The following is a 20,113-nucleotide window of genomic DNA, read 5'->3' as shown; positions in this document are numbered from 1 at the left end:
ATATGAGGGCATAAACATTTTTTCAGAATCACAATTTAAAATACCAACAGTATGAAACACGTTACCATAAATACAAGAAAATTAATTCACTACAAACTTGCAAAAACTGCAAGCAAAACTATTACAGGGACAAGTATCCTGGTTTTGCAGAAGTCTAAGAGGCTGCATTCAAACCTAAAATAGTTTATATTATATGGACCAAATAATCAGGAATGTTTTTATAGGTTCATAGGTTCATAGGTTCCTACTAGGCTATCTGCCCAAGGGCATTTATAAGCCTAGCCCATAGTTATGTGGCTCCTTTAGTTTGAATAAAAACTATGCCTATCATTTTTCTGTGCCTCTGTCAAGCAGTGACACTGAAGTAATCCCTGGGGTATATCTGCGATCTCCCATCCATTGGTCAAGATTCCTCTTGAACAAGGCCAGCGAGGTGCTCTGCCTCACATGTACCGGGATTTTGTTCCACAGCATAGGGAGTCTCTGGGTGATGAATCTGTCCCTCCAGCACGTTCTATTTATAACCGTGTCAAGGTTTAAGTCTCCGCCCTTGTGGTTCTGAGGGATCTAGATTTTTGAGGTGAAGCATATTCATCAAATCTGGGTTCGACATGGCCTTATATGTCAGGCACAGGTCACCTCTGAGCAAGCGGTATGAGACTGAATAGAGCTGGAGTTCTTTCAGTCGGGCAGCATAAGACATATTTTTGAGACCCTTTATCCTTTTGGTGAGGAACTTTTGGGGCCTTTCAAGCTGCATCAGGTGTCTGGTCAGATACATTCGAACGGGCATTGTACTCAATCATAGGTCTAATGAGTGATGAGTACAGGGGACGATGACCTCCCTTGATCTAGATGTGAATCCCTTCATGATCAGGTGGGCGATATAGAAGGTTTTCCTAACTACTTTAGCAACATGAGTGTCAAACGAAGGCTACTGTCAACTTGGGTCCCCAGATCCCTGATGACTTTTCTGTGCTCAGTGGATTGCCATCTATATGGTAGCTAGGGGTAACCTTGTTTTTCCCGAAGGGTATGACTATGCATTTTTGGCGTTTAACTTCAGGCCATGGCTCTGGCACCAGTTATCCATTTCTGTGAGGCCCTTCTGGAGGATATCTGTGTCAGATGTGTTTTCGACTATGGCCCAGTTTGCAGTCATCTGCAAACTTTGTCAGCCATAACCCTCCTGTGTTTGCTTGTACTTCAGAAAAGTAGATGCCGAACAAGAGTGGACCCAGGACTGAGCCCTGTGGGACACCACTTGTGACAGGCTTTGAGTCTGACATGGCTCCAGCAACTCTGACCCTGTGGGTTCTGTCGCTTAGCCAGTTTGCAACCCATCTTGTGATGTATGGGTTTACATTCAAGCTGATGAGTTTTTCGATGATACCTGAGTGGGGTATTGTGTCAAGGCCTTTGCCAGGTCGAGGTAGGCTGTATGGACTGCCTTTCCCTCATCAATGGCCTTGGTGACTGTCTCGAAAAAGTCAACCAAGTTTAAGAGGCAGGATCTGCCTTTGGCAAAGCCAAACTGGGTTGGATCCAAAGTCTGCAAGTTCCCTATGTCTTTATTTATGAGTTCCATTATGATCCTCTCCATGGCTTTGCAGATAAGGCTTGTCAAGCTAATGGGGTGGTAATTTCCAGGGTCTGTGGAGGCACCGCCTTATGAAGTGGGACCACAGTCGCCGCGCCACTCCTTTCCTGAGGTGAGGCTAAGATTAAACAGCTGTCCTAACTGTGGGTTTAATTCCTCGTTGAGTTCATGAAGCACACAGCCGGGGACACCATCCGGTCCCATGGATGCTGTGTTTTTTGCCTTAGTGAGGGCAGTTCTCACCTGGGCGTTGGAGATGTTTGGGGGCTACAATCCTCTGGAATAGATATCTCTCCTTTTGGGGGGGAGAAGTTTGCACTGAGCCTGTCAGCCAGTATGTTAGCAATGTGTGTAGGTTCAGTAATTTTCACATCATTTTGAACTAATTCTGAGCATATCTGGGAGTTTCCTCCTAGGTTTCTAACATAGCTAAAGAAGGCCTTATGATTGTCTTTAGAGTCCTTGGCGATTTTTCTCTCAAAATTTGCCTTGGATGATTTTATGAGAGCTCTTAGTTTTTTACTTATAATGATCAAAGGTGTCTTACCTTTCAAGGATTTTGCTCTATCTTGTAGTAGCTTCCTCCTTTTGTTGTAGAGCTTGTTTATGGCTGGGGTCCACCAGACTGGATGCTTGCCTTTGGTACAGAGAGTCTTAGTTTTGTTTGGGATTGCCTGATCCATGCAGTCCTGTAGGTGCTGGTAGAAGGCATTTGTAAGTGATTCAGCGGTTTGAGTAATGTTTACCACTGGCTCAGGGGCCTTAAAGGAGACCACACTAGTTTTTAGAAGTGTGAAATCGGCTTTTGAGAAGTTTTTCACTGTGGTCTTTTTGTTTCAGGTGGATGAGGACCTCCAGCGAGATTAGTTTATGATCTGATCTCACCAGTGAGGGTATACTTCTGGTGTTGAACATTTTGATCCCATGTTCGTGATGATGAGATCAAGTATGTTTTCACCTCTTGTGGGGATGGTGACTAGTTGTTCCATGGCATTTGAGTTTATGAACTCCAGGAATCTTTGGGTTAGAGTGTTCAGGCTTGAGTAGTGTTCCCAGTCTATATTAGGGTAGTTGAAGTCACCTAGTATGATGGTGTTTGGAGATACATTTATCCCTCCAATGTTTTCAGGAAGGCCATGTGAGGTTCCTGAGTTTGAGAGGGTAGCCTGTAACATGCTACAAATTGCAGAGCAGTCTTGCCTATGGTTAATTGCACCTGGATGGTCTCCGATGCATCGTGCGTTGCCACCAACCTTGAGGTGTGGGTGTCCTTTATGAATATGGACACCCTCCTTTCTTGGTGTTGTCCGGATTTTGGGGCCGGAACGCATGATATGAGGTGAAACCTGTTAGTGCTGGGGTGCTCTCAGGAGCCTTGAACCAGGTTTCTGTCACAGCACAGACATCGATGTTCTCCATATTGAGAAGGGCCTCGCATCTTGAGATTGAGACTTCTGGCATTGAGCAGCATTACCCTTAGTTTTTTCCTTTTGGTGTTCTAGGGTGGTAGGTTTAGAATTTGAGCCTTGCCTAAAAAGGCACTATGGGGTGGCAAGAGCCTTTGCCAATATCCGAAGCCCAGGGTGACAGGTGCAAGCCATCCCTTGCGTGGCTTGTCCAGCATGTCATCCCAGGCAGACAGACATTGATCCCCTTTGAATGACACCAGAATTTAAGCCAATTATTAAAGCTGATCATCTTATCACTGTATTGTGGCATCATTCTAGGTGAAGGTAGGATACTGCTCAAGGTCAGGGTCATACCTGCCTGGGCTACATAATCAGAGAGCTCCTCGATGTCCCTTTTCATGTAGTCCAAGGAGCTCAGGTCGTTGACACCAGTGTGGACAATGACTGAGTCGTTGTACCTGCTGTTGAGAGACCTGAGTGCTTGCGTTATGTGGCGGATTCTAGCGCCCGACAGGCAGCTTACTGTGACCTTCTCCTTACTCAGTCTGGTGAGCGGGACGTCAGTGTGTCTGACTATGGAATCACCAATGACAAGTGTGTCTGGCATTTTGTTTGGCCTTAAGGGCTGTGACTGTTTGACACTCTGGCTGTGTGGTCTATGTGTTGCATGTGTTGGGTCGTGAGGTGGTAGTTGTTTGGGTGTCTGCTTTGGTGGCCTCTGCTGTTTTGGTAAATTTTTGATCAGAGCCGTATGTCTTTGTGTGAGTATGTGTATGATTTGAAGTTGTGATGGTACCATGTGTGACTGGGTATGTATTGTGTGTGGTTACCTTCTCCTCCTGTCTGGTCTTGCCAGTCCTATGTTGAGAGAGCTCAGCCTCCAGTTTGGCCGTATAGTTGCATCTCTCGCATGTATTTGTGTTTTGTGGGAGAAGGAGAGGATTGTTCAGGTACATGAGGCAATTGTAACATTGCCTCAATATTCCCAGGTTCACCAGTTGAGCTGGAGAGGACACTAGCAACTGATCCCTCGACATGCTAGAAGTAGTAGATAAAGAACTTTCAAAGGACTCCGGGGGAAGTGGGTTTTAGGCTGGTGGGGTACTATCTATAATAAGAGTGCTTTATCAAGGTGCAAGTACTGTAGGAGTAAGTGCTAGGCTTTACAGATAGAGAATAGTCTACTTGGGAATCAAGTAGAGATGAACTTTTCAGTTATAGGATATGCTGGTTAGATCAGCAGTACAGTTTAGCGTGTTTTATAGCAGGGGGCTGAAGGGAGCCCTTTTTACCTCTCTTATATTGAAAAATATGAATTGTAAGACTACCAACATCCATCAAAAGTTCCAAGCCCCCCTAACAATCCTTTTCATGAATTTAGGAGAAAAAAGTTTGATTTTCTGAGTCAGCCAGGCCTATGAATATCTGAAACCACCGACCTACTGCTGTCCAGTATTTGCTGCAGGTACAGCGTAAGCCTAATCAAATTACTGGTTCAACTCTCTAATATTAAGACAAGGCTTCAACTCTATTCATAGGAAGTAGTTAAAAATCTGTAACTCCCTGTAGCTATCCTAAACAAAATAAAGGCACTTTTTCTTTTAGTATAAACCCGTTGTTACATAGCCTTCCATATATCAGATAATGGTTTAAGCTCTGGCATTTCCCATTTACAAACAGCTCTTAGGCAAGCCTGCCCTCTGTTACCTTTGTTTGTCAAAGCTTTAAAACAAGAATGTGATCTATTCAACAAGAACTTTTTCCTAGCAGTTGAAACAATTGCTCTTCAAGTAACAAATGTTTTGTTTACAGAGGCAATCCATTTCTAATCATAGTGAATTCAAAGAAGTAATTAAGGAAAACTCATATGCAGCCCAAACTGTTCACTTGACTATTTGTGGTTCATGACCATCATAGTTTGGAGGTTTGCTATATTGCTTCTTCTTGCATTTTTATCTAACTAAGCAATAAAAAGGTGATGCAATGTTAAGGTTTGGTGCTACTTTTTATCTTTTCTATCACCACTGCCTACCATGATCTCATCAGACATTTGAAGTGGAAGTAGGTCATAACAGGACAGCTGCTGAAGTGTAAATGAGAGGAATATATACTAAGTATAAGACTGAAGGAACTCAGAATGCCTAAATATCTCCTACTCTGAGGTGCACTGATCTCAGAGTAAATACTTAAAGTCAGCATTTATATGTACATATAAATAGTTCTGTGTGTATGCATGGGTCTGTACCTTTTTCTATAAGTATATTTATGGAAACACACACACACACACACACACATACACACGTGTTTGCAAGCATCTGCATACATTGGAAAGGGTAGCTATTACTGGCTTATGTACAGAACATTATCACTGGAGCACTGCAGGATCCGTGTGTGTGTGTGTGTGTGTGTGTGTGTGTGTGTGTGTGTGTGTGTGTGAGACAGAACACTTATCACTGGAGCACTGCAGGGTCCATGTGTGTGTTTGTGTGTGTGTGTGTGTGCGTGTGTGTGTGTGTGTGTGTGTGTGTGAGAGACAGAACACTATCACTGGAGCACTGCAGGATCCATGCGTGTGTGTGTGTGTGTGTGTGTGTGTGTGTGTGTGTGTGTGTGTGTGTGTGTGTGAGACAGAACACTATCACTGGAACACTGCCGGATCCATCCATGCATGTTTGTTTGTGTGTGTGTGTGTCTGTGTGTGTATGTGTGTGTGAGACAGAACACTATCACTGGAGCACTGCAGGATCCATATGTGTGTGTGTGTGTGTGTTTGTGTGTATGTGTGTGACAGAACACTATCATTGGAGCACTGCAGGATCCATGCATATGTGTGTGTGTGTGTGTGTGTGTGTGTGTGTGTGTGTGTGTGTGTGTGTGTGTGTAACAGAACATTATCACTGGAGCACTGCAGGATCCATGCATGTGTGTGTGGGGGGGTGTGGTTGTGTGCGAGTGCATGTGTGTATATGTGTGCATGTGTGTGCTCTTACATGTGCTTGTGTGACTGAGTGTATGTGTGACTACATTTGTTGGAAAGATATGTAAACAGTGTTGGTATTAAAACAGTGCATACTCCATATTTGTAATGTGAGTGCGTCTGCACATGCAGCATACCTCTCAGCTGTCCAGATTTTTGCAGAATGTCCAGAATTTTTCATCATATTTGTGGTAAGTTCCTTTTAACATTTGTGGTTTTCTTGCAAACCACTGGCACATCACTGAATACTGAAGTCAGAAAATATTGGCAGACATTTGAGTTTCAGACTTCATATCCATCAGAAAAACCCATGCTCATGCAAAACCCGTTAGTCTATCAACTTTCTATGTTTGTAACAGCGATATTTAAAAAGTGCCCCTGTTTTGGGTCTTTTTCCTCCCCATTATTTGTAGATTTGTCCAGATTTCCTGTTCTAAGAGATTGAGAGGTATGGTGTGCATGCATGTTCATGTGCATGTGAGACTGACTGTCAGCCTCAGTTGGAAAGGGTACATCATTGGCTATATACAGAACGCCACCTCTAAAACATTGCAAGCTCCTCCAGCTGTGCTTCTTGAGAAGCACAAAGGATTTTCTACAGTTAGTACCTCTGTGTAACAACATTTCAGTGTAGCTTCTGCAGGCGAAATTGGTACATAGTCCTGTAACTCTGTTGCGCTGCTTTACACATCTCCAAATTAGGCACTGGCCTCTTCTCCACATTTCCTTTTTTACCAGCACTGCACATTACTATGTCCCTGAATCCCAGCTTTGAGTTAGGCACTGGCCCATTCCCCACATTTCTACTTTTACTATCCCTGCACATTGCTGATTAAGTCACTGAATCACACCCTTAGTTTTAAGAAAGGTTATTTGGCTGAAGGTGAAGAAACCTCCAATTGCTATAATGTGAAAAGTCCACTAGTGATCGGTGCTTAAAATGCATGTAATGTGACTACAGCACGCTGCATGCATGTAATGGGATCACAGCACACTGTATGCATGTAAAGTGATTACAGCACACTGCATGCATGTAATGTGATCACAGCACGCTGTATGCATGTAATGTGATCACAGCACGCTGTATGCATGTAATGTGATTACAGCACGCTGTATGCATGTAAAGTGATTATAGCACGCTCTATGCATGTAATGTGATTACAGCATGTTGTATGCATGTAATGTGATTACAGCACGCTGTATGCCTGCAATGTGATCACAGCATGCTGTATGCATGTAATGTGATTACACCATGCTATATGCATGTAATGTGATTACAGCATGCTGTATGCATGTAATGTGATTACACCACACTGTATGCATGTAATGTGATTACAGCATGCTGTATGCATGTAATGTGATTACAGCATGCTGTATGCATGTAATATGATTACAGCATGCTGTATGCATGTAATGTGATTACACCACACTGTACAGCTGTAAAACTGCTGCATTTCACTGTTGTGCTCCATAGTGAACATCACATGGAAGTAATTATATTAAGTTACTTGCTAAGACTGTGAGGCTTCAGTAATGAATGCAAAATTCAAGTTCAAAACTTTATATTCTATCATATATCATAAATTACCAGCAAAATGAGATTGTGACATGTCACGTCAGGCCCATATTCCATCCTGTGATCTAAGTCTCCCACATGTTTTCAAACATGCGAATTGTCTTTGCCTGTACTACCCATTTTTGTAGCTTATTCCCACCTGCTTATCACATTCTCTGTGTAGAATCACTTCCTGCTATTAAGGCTTAACAGGCCATTTCGTATCCCACCAACCTAAAACTGCAACACTTAACTGATAAATGTTTTTCATGCCATGTCTTTTGTCTCTCCTTTTTTCTAATGAGGAGAACTCAAGTTCCTTGAGCCTCTCTGCATACCTTTCCATTGTCCTTCTCAGCATCCTTCTCTGTCTCCATCCTCTGCAGCAGAAAAGCCTCGTTATTCCTTTAAGTCCCCTGGAAGTGCATAAACTATTATTCTGGGGGTCTGACAGAGGAACATCACTACTTTCTTACCCAGATACCTACACCAATATTTGGGATGGATTTTTGTCGCCTTCTCATATGAACCTGATTCTTCAAGCTGACTGTAACAGTAAACACCCAAGTTCTTTTTCTATTCGGAAATGTTAAGGTTGACCTCTCCACAAGCATACAATACACCCTCATGTATCTTTCTCCAAGTGTATCAACATGCTCCTGGAAGGGTTGAAGCAGAGTGGTCACCTTTCAGACCATGTCCCAGCCTCTTCAGGTCACTCTGTATACTTGCACCCCCTTTATATATTCTTCCCACAGCCCTGCTGTCAGCTGCAGAGATGAATTTAGTTTTCTATAGAATGTATGAGGTCAGGGTTGTATACGGAAAAGTACCTGTGAAACACCACATGCAGGGGTGTTTCTAATCACCTTCAGAGACATACCCACCTCATTATCAACCTGAGCTTTCCACCATCTTTTTACTTTTCCATCCAAAGGGACACCCACTACTACTCAAATCTAGAAGAAGCCAGAGACAGCAGACTGAGTCAGTGGCTTTACTGAAATCCAGACTGATCACATTCATAGGGTTGCCCTTCTCCAGCTCTCTAGTAACCCCCTAACAGAAATGGTTTAGGTTCTTCTGTTATGATTTCTCCATCACAAATCCATGTTAAAATTCACTAACCAGTTCATTTTGCTCCAGAACTCTCATGAACCATCACAACGGGACCATTTCTAGCAGCCACTTCAAGTATCTAATAGCATAACTGCACTAAGTGCAACCATATTTCCTTCTGTTTCAAATGCAGTAAGCTAACAACTATTACCCTGAACCATAACGCTAGATATGTAAACATGGAGTTGTGGTTCATTCATGTACATTCCTAATTAAAATAAACAATATTCACAGACATTATTTTAAAACGTTTTCTATTTTACCGTGACTGCATTTCTGGCTGTTGTGCTTTTTGCTGGTGATGATTGTGCTGGCGGGCTGCATGCTGAGGTAGCTGATGATGGTGTTTCTCGACCTGGGCCTGCAGGTAGGGCTGTGTCTGCACTGTATCCTGGGAGCTCGGTTGCAGCCCATCCACGTACTGGTGCTGTGGCAGCTGGAGTGCAGATACTGGTTGCTGGGATACTGGATTTGATGAGTGCTGGTGCTGGTGCTGGTGCTGCTGAGACTTCTGGGAGTGCTGCTGCTGCTGCTGCTGTTGCTTGTAGCGGGACAAACTGAAGAACAGGCCTAAAATAGCCTTCAGATTCCCCTTCCTAATTTCTGAAAGACAGGAGTACATGCAGATTACAACATGTGCACAGCTGAGCACCAGATAACATTAGTAAACTGCCATCACCACAGGCACACTTCACTAATGGATAAATGACGTATTTAAATGGTAGAACTTGATAAGCTACTAGCATGCCCTTGTAGTCTCGATATAAAATATCAGAAAAAAATCACAAGTGAAGCCATCATACCTCCTTGAATGGACTGTGTCAGAAATCATGATTTTAATTAAATCACAGGAGAACGCATGTTGCATTTTTATAGCTATATATTTTTTATTATATTTACAATTTTCAGTTGCTTTTTTGCTTGACCCACTGAATGCTGACCAAAAATCATCAAAATCATAAATCAGAAAAAAACTGTGAAATGGGCTTTAACATGGTCCCTGCAGGGAGGCAAGACCATTTCTTTGCTGCATCACTGTCATTAATGTGCGATTCAAGGCTTTTTGATCAACATTCCACGAGTCTAACAAAAACATTTATATTTCACTGGAGTGGCGCAGTGTTAAGGTATTGCTGCCACACAGTACTTGGATTTCCAATTCAATTTCCATCTGGGGTGTCTTCTGCAGATTCTGCATGCTGTCCATGTATTCCTCATGGGTTTTCTCTGGGAATTACAGTTCCTTCACATATCAGAAAGACATGCTATAGGTAAACAGATAGTCCTCAAAATTGCATGTAGACATGCCTATCTTGAGTGAATGTGTGGGGATGTGCACATGTGTCTATCCTGTAACACACTGGCATTCTCTCCATGATTAGATTTTTGCAATGCAGCCATTGAATGCCAGGATAAGCAAAGAATCTCCTGTGACCATGATCTGGACAAAGTGGGTACCTGACAATGAAGAAAGGTGTGATATATTCCATAGGTGATAAACATCTGACATTTCAGGTGGCTTGCTATGCTGTAGACCTTATTTAGAAATATGCTAATGAGTTATTAGTGGGTTATAGAATACACTGCAAACTAGATTTGTGCAAAGTAAAGAGATATCATACACACACACCCAACAAACACTTACACACACACACACACACACACACACACACACACACACACACACACACACACACACACACACACACACGCACACATACACACACACACACAAACCCAACAAACACTTACACGCACACCCAACAAACACTTACACACACACCCAACAAACACTTACACACACACACACACACACACACACACACACACACACACACACACACACACACACACACACACACACACACACACAAACACACAACAACACACACACACACACACACACACACACACACACACACACACACACACACACACACACACACACACCCAACAAACACTTACACACATACCCAACAAACACTTACACACACACACACACACACACACACACACACACACACACACACACACACACACACACACACATGCTCATGTATACAAAGGGAGCCAAGAACTCAACACTAAGAAGCAACACAGAAACCTCAGATATAAGGAAGGAATAATGTGGATAAAAAGGCAAACTGTAAACTTCTTTACATTTGCTGATTTTGTCGAGGTAAACAGCTGAGTAAAACAAGCCATTTCTCTTATTTTTGGTAATATCAGGTTAAGAGCTCTGTATGTCATCTGTTTATTTGGTAGCTGGATAGGTATTCATTTATGTCCTCTGCAATGTATGTATTTATACTAAATCTTGCTGGATGAGATAGGCCATCCATAAGAGCCCTAATGGACAGCAGAATGGCCATGGTAGACCAGCCATCCTTGAGCCTTACACGCCAGAGGTCAGGCTTCAAGACCTACCCAATCTATAAAGATAATGCCAAAATACAAGTGGGGTAAGGCTAACCAAGTAAGCCTGCCATCACTGGCAGTAGTGGTGACTTCTAACCCATCTACCTCTATGGGAGACTTTATATGCCACTGTAAAGGGTAACTGGCACCCATGCTTGTAGCTGGAGGCAGGATGGAGAAAATGAAGGGTTGTCACCTTTCCAAATGCCCAGACTTAGGGAATTATGTATGGAAATGTGAAAAGTACAGTTGTGTACACTTACCATAAATGTAGATGTTCAAGTGTATTCACTGTTGCAGTCATTACATTTGGGTAATCTACTGGCAGGTTGCCCTCAAGTCGGCCTGATTAACAAAGTCTTGGGTACTGTGTTGGTTGCTGTCCCTTCTTCCATGACGTCAGGTCATCAGGGGTATAAAACATACAGCCGACGCCATTTTCATCAGTTTTTCTTGCCTCAGATGTCAGGTGCCCCCCAAATGGGGAGAAATATATATATATATATCTATATATATGTATATAGTTTAGAACACAAAAAATATACCTCCAAACAAAAGCAAATACACCAAAAAGGCTTTTAAGCATAGTAAAAGAAAGTAGAGGTATAGTAAGAGAAAAACAGGGGGCTGGAGGGTGGGTAACCAGGAGTGCAACAGTGAATACACTCGAACATCTACATTTATGGTAAGTGTACACAACTGTGCTATGTTCTTCATCTTTCACTGTTGCAGTCATTACATTTGGGTAGATTCCCAAAGCTATGGTTGGGATGCTGGATTTATACAGAATTGGGAGTAGCTATAAGGCCCTGCAGGACAGTAGTGGCAAAGCCAGCTCTGGCTTTAGAGAGGACAGGTAAATGGTAATGTTTTGTGAACGTATGAACTGAGCTCCAGGTAGCAGCTTCTAGAATGTCTCTGGTAGGAACCCCTCTAAGAAAGGCTGCAGAAGTAGATGCAGCCCTGGTGGAATGAGATCTGATCCCCTTGGGGATAGGTTTACCATGGTGCACATAGCAGAAGTGAATACAATGGCTTATCCATTTAGAAATAGTCTGCTTTGAAACAGGTTTCCCCTCTGCCCCTGCAGCAAATACCACCAATAGTTGCTCAGATTTTCTTAGAGGTTTTGTCCTGCTTAAGTAGAATCTAAGTTGCCTGTGTAAATCCAATGAATGCAGAATCCGCTCACCCTTGTTCTGTGGATTGGGAAAGAAAGTTGACAGATGAATGGTCTGATTAAGAGCCACACTGGATACCACCTTAGGCATGAAAGATGGATTGGTCCTGAAAGCCACCCTGTTCGGATGAAAAATGATGAAAGGCTCCACTGCCATAAGAGCCTGTAATTCTGAAATCCTTCTAGCTGAAGTGACTGCTAAAAGAAAAGCTGTTTTCCAGGAGAGAAATTTTAAATCTGCAGTAGCAGCTGGCTCAAAATGGGGTAGAGTGAGTTTTTTCCAAAACAAAATTTAGGTCCCATGCAGGAGCTGGTGCTCTCCTGGGAGGTCTTAAATTTTTGGCCCCTCTGAGGTACTGCTTTAGCAGAGGATGAGAAAAGAGGGGGGCTCTGTGTTGTAATGAGCTGAAATGGCAGAGGCATGGATTTTTATAGAAGAAAAAGATAGGCTCTTGTGAAGCATCTCAGTTAAGTACTGCAGAATCTGAGGAATATTGGGCATTGCTGTGCTTATTCCTTGTGCTTGGTTTCAGGCACAGAATCTTTTCTATTTGTCCTCATAAGATTTTCTAGTACTAGGCCTTCTAGCCTCCAAAATGACATCCATCACAGGTTTGCTGAGAGATGTAACTGGTGAAATTAGTTGATTAGCCATGCTGCAAGATTCAGAGTTTGGAGATGAGTGTGCAGAATTTGATAGTTCTGCTGAGACAGTAGGTAAGGTGTCAGAGGCAGGTACCATGGAGGAAGGTGCGACATATTGCGTAGGAGTGGGTACCAGTGTTGGCGAGGCCAGTCTGGAACAATCAGTATCATTTTTGGTTTTTCCTGTCTGACTTTTAGTAAGACTTTGGAGAGCAGAGGCAGAGGAGGAAAGGCATAGACTGATAGGTTTTTCCAGCTGAAGGACAGAGCATCCACTTTCCAAGCTTTTTTGTGATAAATTCTTGTGCAGAATTTGTCCAACTGATAGTTTTGGGGTGAGGCAAAAAGATCTATGTCTGGGCTCCCCCATTTGCGTGTCAACATGCTGAAGATTTGTGGATCCAGTTTCCATTTGTGTGGGTCCATAAGATTTCTGCTTAGTGTGTCTGCCAGAGTATTTTGCTTTCCTGGCAGGAATTGAGCTTGTAGATGTATTTGGTAAGTCAAGGCCATGTTCCACAATGCCACGGCTAGTCTGCAAAGGTGATGGGAATGGGTAACCCCCTGCTTGTTTATGTACCACATGACTGTGGTGCTGTCTGTCTTTATCAGTAGTTGTCCTGGATGAAGATAGTCCTTGAAGGTTGTCAGAGCATTCTGTACAGCTAACATTTCTTTCTGGTTGATATGTAGATGCATTTGATTTGGGCTCCACTGGCCCTGAATGCATCTCCCTGCCAGATGCACCCCCCCCCCCCAAGCATAATCTGATGCATCTGTAGTCAGAGTTTGGGCAGCAGGGGGTGGAATGAATGACAGTCCCTTGTTTTGGTGGCAGGCCTCTGCCCGCCATAGGAACTCTGGCTGCAGGCAAGGAATTATAGGTATCATTGTTTCCAGGCTGTGACAATGTTAACCCCATAAGCTTTTTAGGTACCGTTGAAGTTAACTCATATGCAGTCTTGCATATGGAATTATTAGGATGCAGGAGGCCATGAACCCCATGGCCTGCAGAATTTGTCTTGCAGATAGCTGGGTTTTTGTGGCCACCTGTTTGAAGTAAGTCATCAATTGAATTTGTTTTACTGGTGTAAGGTAAGCCATCTGGGCAGTTGTATTCAAGCTTGCACCCAGGAATGTAATTATTTGAGAGGGTACCAGTTGTGATTTATTTTCATTTATGGTGTACCCTAGACAAGTTAGAAGTCTTTTTACAAATGCCAGATGTTTTAAAAGAGTGTCCTTGTTTTTTGCCTGAATTAGACAATTGTCCAGGTATGGATAAATTTAAATATTTCTTTATCTGCAAAATGCAATTACTGGTGCCAGGCACTTTGTGAAAACCCTGGGCGCAGTAGATAAGCCAAAGGGTAGTGCCGAAAACTTGTAATGCAAATAGCCTGCTTTAAAGCGGAGGTATCTTCTGCAAGATTCCCTGATTGGGATATGCAGGTAAGCCTCTTTTAAGTCTAGAGTTACCAACCAGGCATCCTTGCCTAGCATAGGGAGTAACGTTTGTAGAGTCAGCATCTTGAATTTTGGAATGTCCAGAAATGTATTTAGAATAGATAAGTCCAGAATTGGATGCCATGATTTGTCTATTCTGGGTACCAGGAAAAGTCTTGAATAAAAACCCTGTCCCTTTTCCTTTTCTGGTACTGGTTGAATAGCTCCCATATTCATGAGGGACATAACTTGTTTCTGGGCCTCCGCCCACTGATTTGGAGGCAGATCTGGCCATCCGTTTGGGATTGGCAACGTGCGCTAATGAAATCTGTATCCCTGGGATACTATATTTAAAACCCACTTGTCCTGGGTAATTAGTTGCCAGTTTCATGCATGAAGTGCCAGTTTTCCCCCCAAAGGGGCGGCCAAAAGATAAGTGCTTGGTGGTTGCAGTGGAAAGTCATTGAGACTGTTTACCGTAGCAAAGTGCCTTGTTACTTCCAGATTTGGAGGTGGAGGCACCCCATTGCTTTGTTCTATATGTTCCTTGTGACTGAAACCTGGAGCCTTTGGAATGTCTGGGTTTGACCTGTGCAGCTTTGGTGGGTACTGGAAAGAACCAGTTCTTAGTAGGCCAGTGCCTACTGAACCTGGGTGGCTGCACTTGTAGGAAATATTTTACAGTTTGCATAGATTTAGCGTTATCTTCCATCTTTTTCAAAACTTCTTCTGCCTTATTACCAAATAGACTGTCCTGTTGTAAAGGAGCATCCAACAATTTTGCTTTAACATGATCAGGCAGATTTTGCTCCTTGAGCCAAGCATGCCTTCTTATCACAGATCCAGTTACAGCGGCCCTGCAAGAGGCCTCCAAGGAATCAAAACCACATTGCAAAGTATATTTTCCAACTTGTTCAGCTGAATGCAATAAATCCTGCAGCTCTTTATTTTCCACACAGTCAGAAATCAACATCATTTTCTGTTTAAGTAAACCCACGACATGCTGCTGATATTTAAGTATATGAAATTGACAGTTTAAAGCCCTGATTGCCAAGGTTGCAGATGTGTAAACCTTCTTACTCCATCTATCCAGCGCCCTGGAATCTCTATCAGAAGGGGTAGAATTTTTAGCAGTAGAAGCCTTAATGCCCTTGGGACCCTGAGAAATGATTTCAGGGTCAGTAGTACGGTTTTTAAAGAGGAATTTGTGGCAGTCAGGAACCCTGTAATATCTGTCTGTCTTACTAGGAGCCGGAGGCAGGGAATCAGGAGACATGCTGGATTCTGAGAAAACATCATCAAAAATGTCTAGAACAGGAGGTATAGCCAAAGGCCTATGCCGAGGAAGAAGAAGGAAATCCCTAAGCCTCTTTTTAGATTCTGAGAAATCCTGACTCTCCCAGTGAAAGTGTTCCCTTAAGGTATGCAAAGTTTCTCCAAAAGAAAAATCCTCAGGAGGAGAAGCAGAAGGGATGGAATCTTCTGCATCAGAGTCCTCATAAGGTGGAATAGATAATTCCTGATCAGAAGAGAAATCAGAAAAAATAAAAACCTGATCTGAAGATTCATAGTCAGTGCCTTGCCTAGGCCTCTTAGCAGGAGGGGGATGGTTACCGCTGATCAAGGTAATTAAATCCTCAGTCATTTTGATAATTTGTTTTTTAGGCATTGGGGCCTGTACACGTGGCCCAAGCATCGGTATTGTAGACATAGAAGTTGATTTTGGCCTTAGTTTTGAAGATGGCGTCAAATCTTTAGGCCTGAAAACACCCTCAGAAGCCGGTGCCTGCACAGTGGCTCTGGACCCATCTAAGGTAGAGACATCCACGGGTTCAATACTTAAAATGTCTCATGGCATACCAGACTCCGAATGGGTCTCAGTAGAGGCCTGCGAATCAAAAGTAGCGGGTATCAGAGGCTGCGAAAGCACCTCACTGAGTACCGACGAACTGGCAACTGGCTTAGGAGAAGCTTTGTCGTCTGTTTTAGACCTCGACAGTCTGTCTCTGTCTTTTTCTTTGCGTTTTTTAGGTATTCTGGTAGTCGGATTGCTAACCGACGACATTTCTGGATAGTTAAATCTTGAGCCAAAATATTTAGAAGCAAAAATATACTGACGCTTAATAGTGCATTGATTAAATTTAGCACAAAACCGACAGCAAGGCATGTTGTGGTCAGGGCCTAGGCAAGGAATACAGTACAAATGAAAATCCTTATGCCGTATTTGCTTCCCACAAGTAATACAATTATTAACTTTTATTGACATCGGTAAGGAGCAAGAAAAAGTTTCCCCAACAGGGTACTTAGCTTTAGGTTGAAAACTTCGGTTCTGAAACTCGAAAACAAAAATTTCAGGAGTCGGCCAACCGGCACATGCGAACTGCTTCTGCTTCGGGCACCGCACGGCAAGAAAGACTGAAGAAAATGGCATCGGCTGCATGTTTTTATACCCCTGATGACCTGATGTCATGGAAGAAGGGACAGCAACCGACGCAGGTCCCAAGACTTTGTTAATCAGGCCGACTGAGGGCAACCTGCCAGCAGATTACCCAAATGTAATGACTGCAACAATGAAGACTGCAGTGCTGGTGCTGCGGTAGCGTTGTCGCTTCACAGTAAGACATTGTCCTGTTCAATTCTCAGCTAGAGTGTCTTCTGTGTGGAGACATGTGTGAATGGGCGTACCTTCGTTGAAGGTTGTGTGTCAGGGCTGGCAACTCGGCACGTAAAACATCTACTGCCAATCATTAGCGGACCGGAGTTCTGCTGTGGTGAACCTTAACCGGGAAAAGCCGAAAGACACAACAATGACTGCAACAGTGAAACATGAACAACATCCATGGCCACAACAAGTACAAAGGACTGGGATTCAGCTTTTTGCCACAATAAAAATTCACATAATTTTTATTATTCCTATTGTATCACATAATGTGAAGCTGTTTCAGATGTGAAATGTATGTTTAACACTATTACTAAGGGAAAATTAGGAAATACATTTATCCTAAAATTTCAGGACATTTACCATTGTTCATGTGTTTTTTCGCACAGGACACAACTGCCCATGCATAGTGAAGGACAGAGGACAGAAATGCAGCAGTGTGGGCAATATACACACCCACCCACAGATGAAAGGTTGCAAGCAAAAAAAAAAAAAAAATATATATATATATATATATATATATATATATATGTGTGTGTGTGTGTGTGTGTGTGTGTGTGTGTGTGTGTCCAAGGCATCTCTCATTGACCTGACACATACTGATGATTGCGATTTTTTTGTACACTGCAGAATTTACATCCAGGCTGTGTAGACACAACTGTACTTCGCTCTGAGGTGTTTAACTGCAGTTATCAGTCTTCAAAATGTTTTGTACATGACTCCCTGACATTTTCCATACAGCAATATCACATTATAAGTGCCCTGTCCATTACAGTGGACGTAGGTAGGGATTCAACACAAGATCAGCTCATCTAGTATGTGAAGTTCCTCTTCTGGTAAAGAGTTTCAGAGCATCTTCACTGCCTATAACCAGCAAAAGAACAGTATGCTACAGGGATATTGTTTAGTCATCATCTGTGTCCTGCTGCATGCTGTAAAACCTGGGTCACTTGCCAATACAGTGCAAACAGCCTAGAGATTTATTATCAATGGTGTTTCAGGAAAATCACCCAAATTAAGAGTGAATGGAAAATCCTCTATATGAGCTAACATCACTGGACTTTTCCAGTTAACAAAACAAAATAAAACAAACAGATTAGTCAATAAAATGCATGCAGAACTGAAACAATGTTCTTTTGACCTCTGCCACTGGACTGGGCACTGCATTTGAATGTCTAGCATTTGTCTCCTAAAATAATACTCCCAGCTCAGTCTCCGTCAAAGTTAAGAGCCCTCTGGTGGTCAAAGGAAAAATAAAAGGAGATTACTATGATACTGGCCAAAGTTTCCGTCAGTTAAGTGGTGTTAAAAAAGCCTACATCTAGTATCCCTGAAGAAAATGCACAAGCTTAGTGGGCTTCCCGAGTCACGATAATGGAAAAAATTAAATAAACAAATAAAGCATACCTCAGGAAAACAGATAAGGGATTACAAGCTGCAAGACAATGGCCAGCATCTAATCTAATCTCAGTAACGCCACAAAGAGAAACAAATTACCCCTGGGCAGGGGTCTCACATGGAAATATCTGCAGTTTCTGAGGGTGGATCTGACTGCCTAGGGTTACCTTTACTGAATATTGTTAGTATCCATTTTGTGAATCATGCTATAGATCCTTCTCACCTCAAGGATACCTAATTTTATGAAATGCACCCATGATGAGACACTGTTTTTAAAAAGGGCACTATTGTTACTTCAGTAACAGAAGGTGATGTTTGCAACAACAAACTCGTTTACACAAACCCAGCTGAAGGAGATGGTGACAGCTGCATTCTTAGCAACAAGACTTTCAAATTTGCTCTCAATGGAACTGATCTTAGCTAATTTTCCAGACAGTACATACATCACACTTGATTACAGTACTTAGTGGGAAAAATGTAGAGTTAAAACAGATGTGAATATTACTTTTTATAAAATACAATAATCAACTGCATGGCAGAGTTTGGACAGTGTCACTTCCTTTAAATTGTTTTTCATACTGCTATGTTCTATACATTTCAATTAGTCACACAAATCTCCTATGTTTAAAAGAAAGCCAGTGATCTGTTTTATCAATTAGTCACAGAAATGTAGTGGTCATATTTCACCAGGAAATGAAGTCACATATCATCTGCCATATAATCTGGCTGAAGTTATCACGTTTTAAAATAAAACTAGACATCAGTTTTAATTTTCAAGATTTTCTTACTGAAATGCTTAATAAGGTTTGAGGAGCACATATGTGGAAAATTAAAGGTGAGCAAAATTTTGTCTTAAACAAAGGAAACTCCAGATCTTGGACAGAGTATCAGAAGTCCATTCATTAGACCTCAGATCATATAAGAAAAAGCCTTTCATACAAAATCACGACTTCACTTTGTAAAATCTCCTGTTACAATGAGACACTTCACTACGGAGGAACTACTCTCGGGGTCATAAACAAAGTCCCTTCTTACCTCTGTAGGAAGTCATTTAGTTGTCCATTTTCTATAACACTATTCCCTGTCCTCCAGTCCTGGCTCATCTGCCTCCTAGATTGACTTCTGGCACTCCTCTTGGACCTCTTATTTGCCCAAAATACCATTTGTCACTTTCATTTTTAATGGTTTATTAAAGCCACTGGCCACTTCGTTCCCTGTTAACAGCCATCTAGTTTTCTGTCCTTACTCCCCTCTGTTCTTCCTTCCCCTCTTGTTATTTACAAGGTAAATAAAATCCCAAGAAATAATATCAGACAGACAGCCATATAACAGCTGCAAGAGTTACCAAAAAGCATAAAAGGCATTAGAGCAAATATCGTGTCGTCCCTTCCCGAGGAGTGCAGGTTCCATGTAAGACACATTTCACTTTCTATTCTTAGTTCTTCCCCTCATCCACCATCTGAAAAGTAGTTGGGATTCAGATGGCTATACCCCCCTCCCTTTTGAATGCTATTTAATCTTTCTGTAATACTGTTACAGATCTCTGCATTTTACTACAGTAGCACACCATCTTTCTCTTACAGGCACTGCTTAGGCTCAATACTTTACACACACACACACGCACACAGACACACACACACACACACACACACACACACACACACACACACACACACACGCACACACACACACACACACACACACACA

At 42.4% G+C, this 20,113-nt stretch overlaps 1 protein-coding gene across 1 annotated transcript in view; it reads right to left on the bottom strand.

Moving 5' to 3' along the window:
• The window catches only part of LOC122810494 (neuron navigator 2-like), a 2,968,645-nt gene that overhangs the window by 2,548,641 nt on the left and 399,891 nt on the right, over nt 1–20,113 (bottom strand). The window contains exon 9 of the mRNA XM_044082075.1: nt 8,924–9,263. Within this exon, the coding sequence (XP_043938010.1) occupies nt 8,924–9,263 (340 nt within the window). The remainder of the gene's footprint in view (nt 1–8,923; nt 9,264–20,113) is intronic.

Source organism: Protopterus annectens, chromosome 9.part0 (assembly GCF_019279795.1).
Source record: "Protopterus annectens isolate FY-2018-M chromosome 9.part0, PAN1.0, whole genome shotgun sequence".
NCBI lineage: Eukaryota > Metazoa > Chordata > Ceratodontiformes > Protopteridae > Protopterus > Protopterus annectens.
The sequence above is the reverse complement of the archived record's forward strand: the minus strand, read 5'-3'. Positions and strand labels throughout refer to the sequence as shown.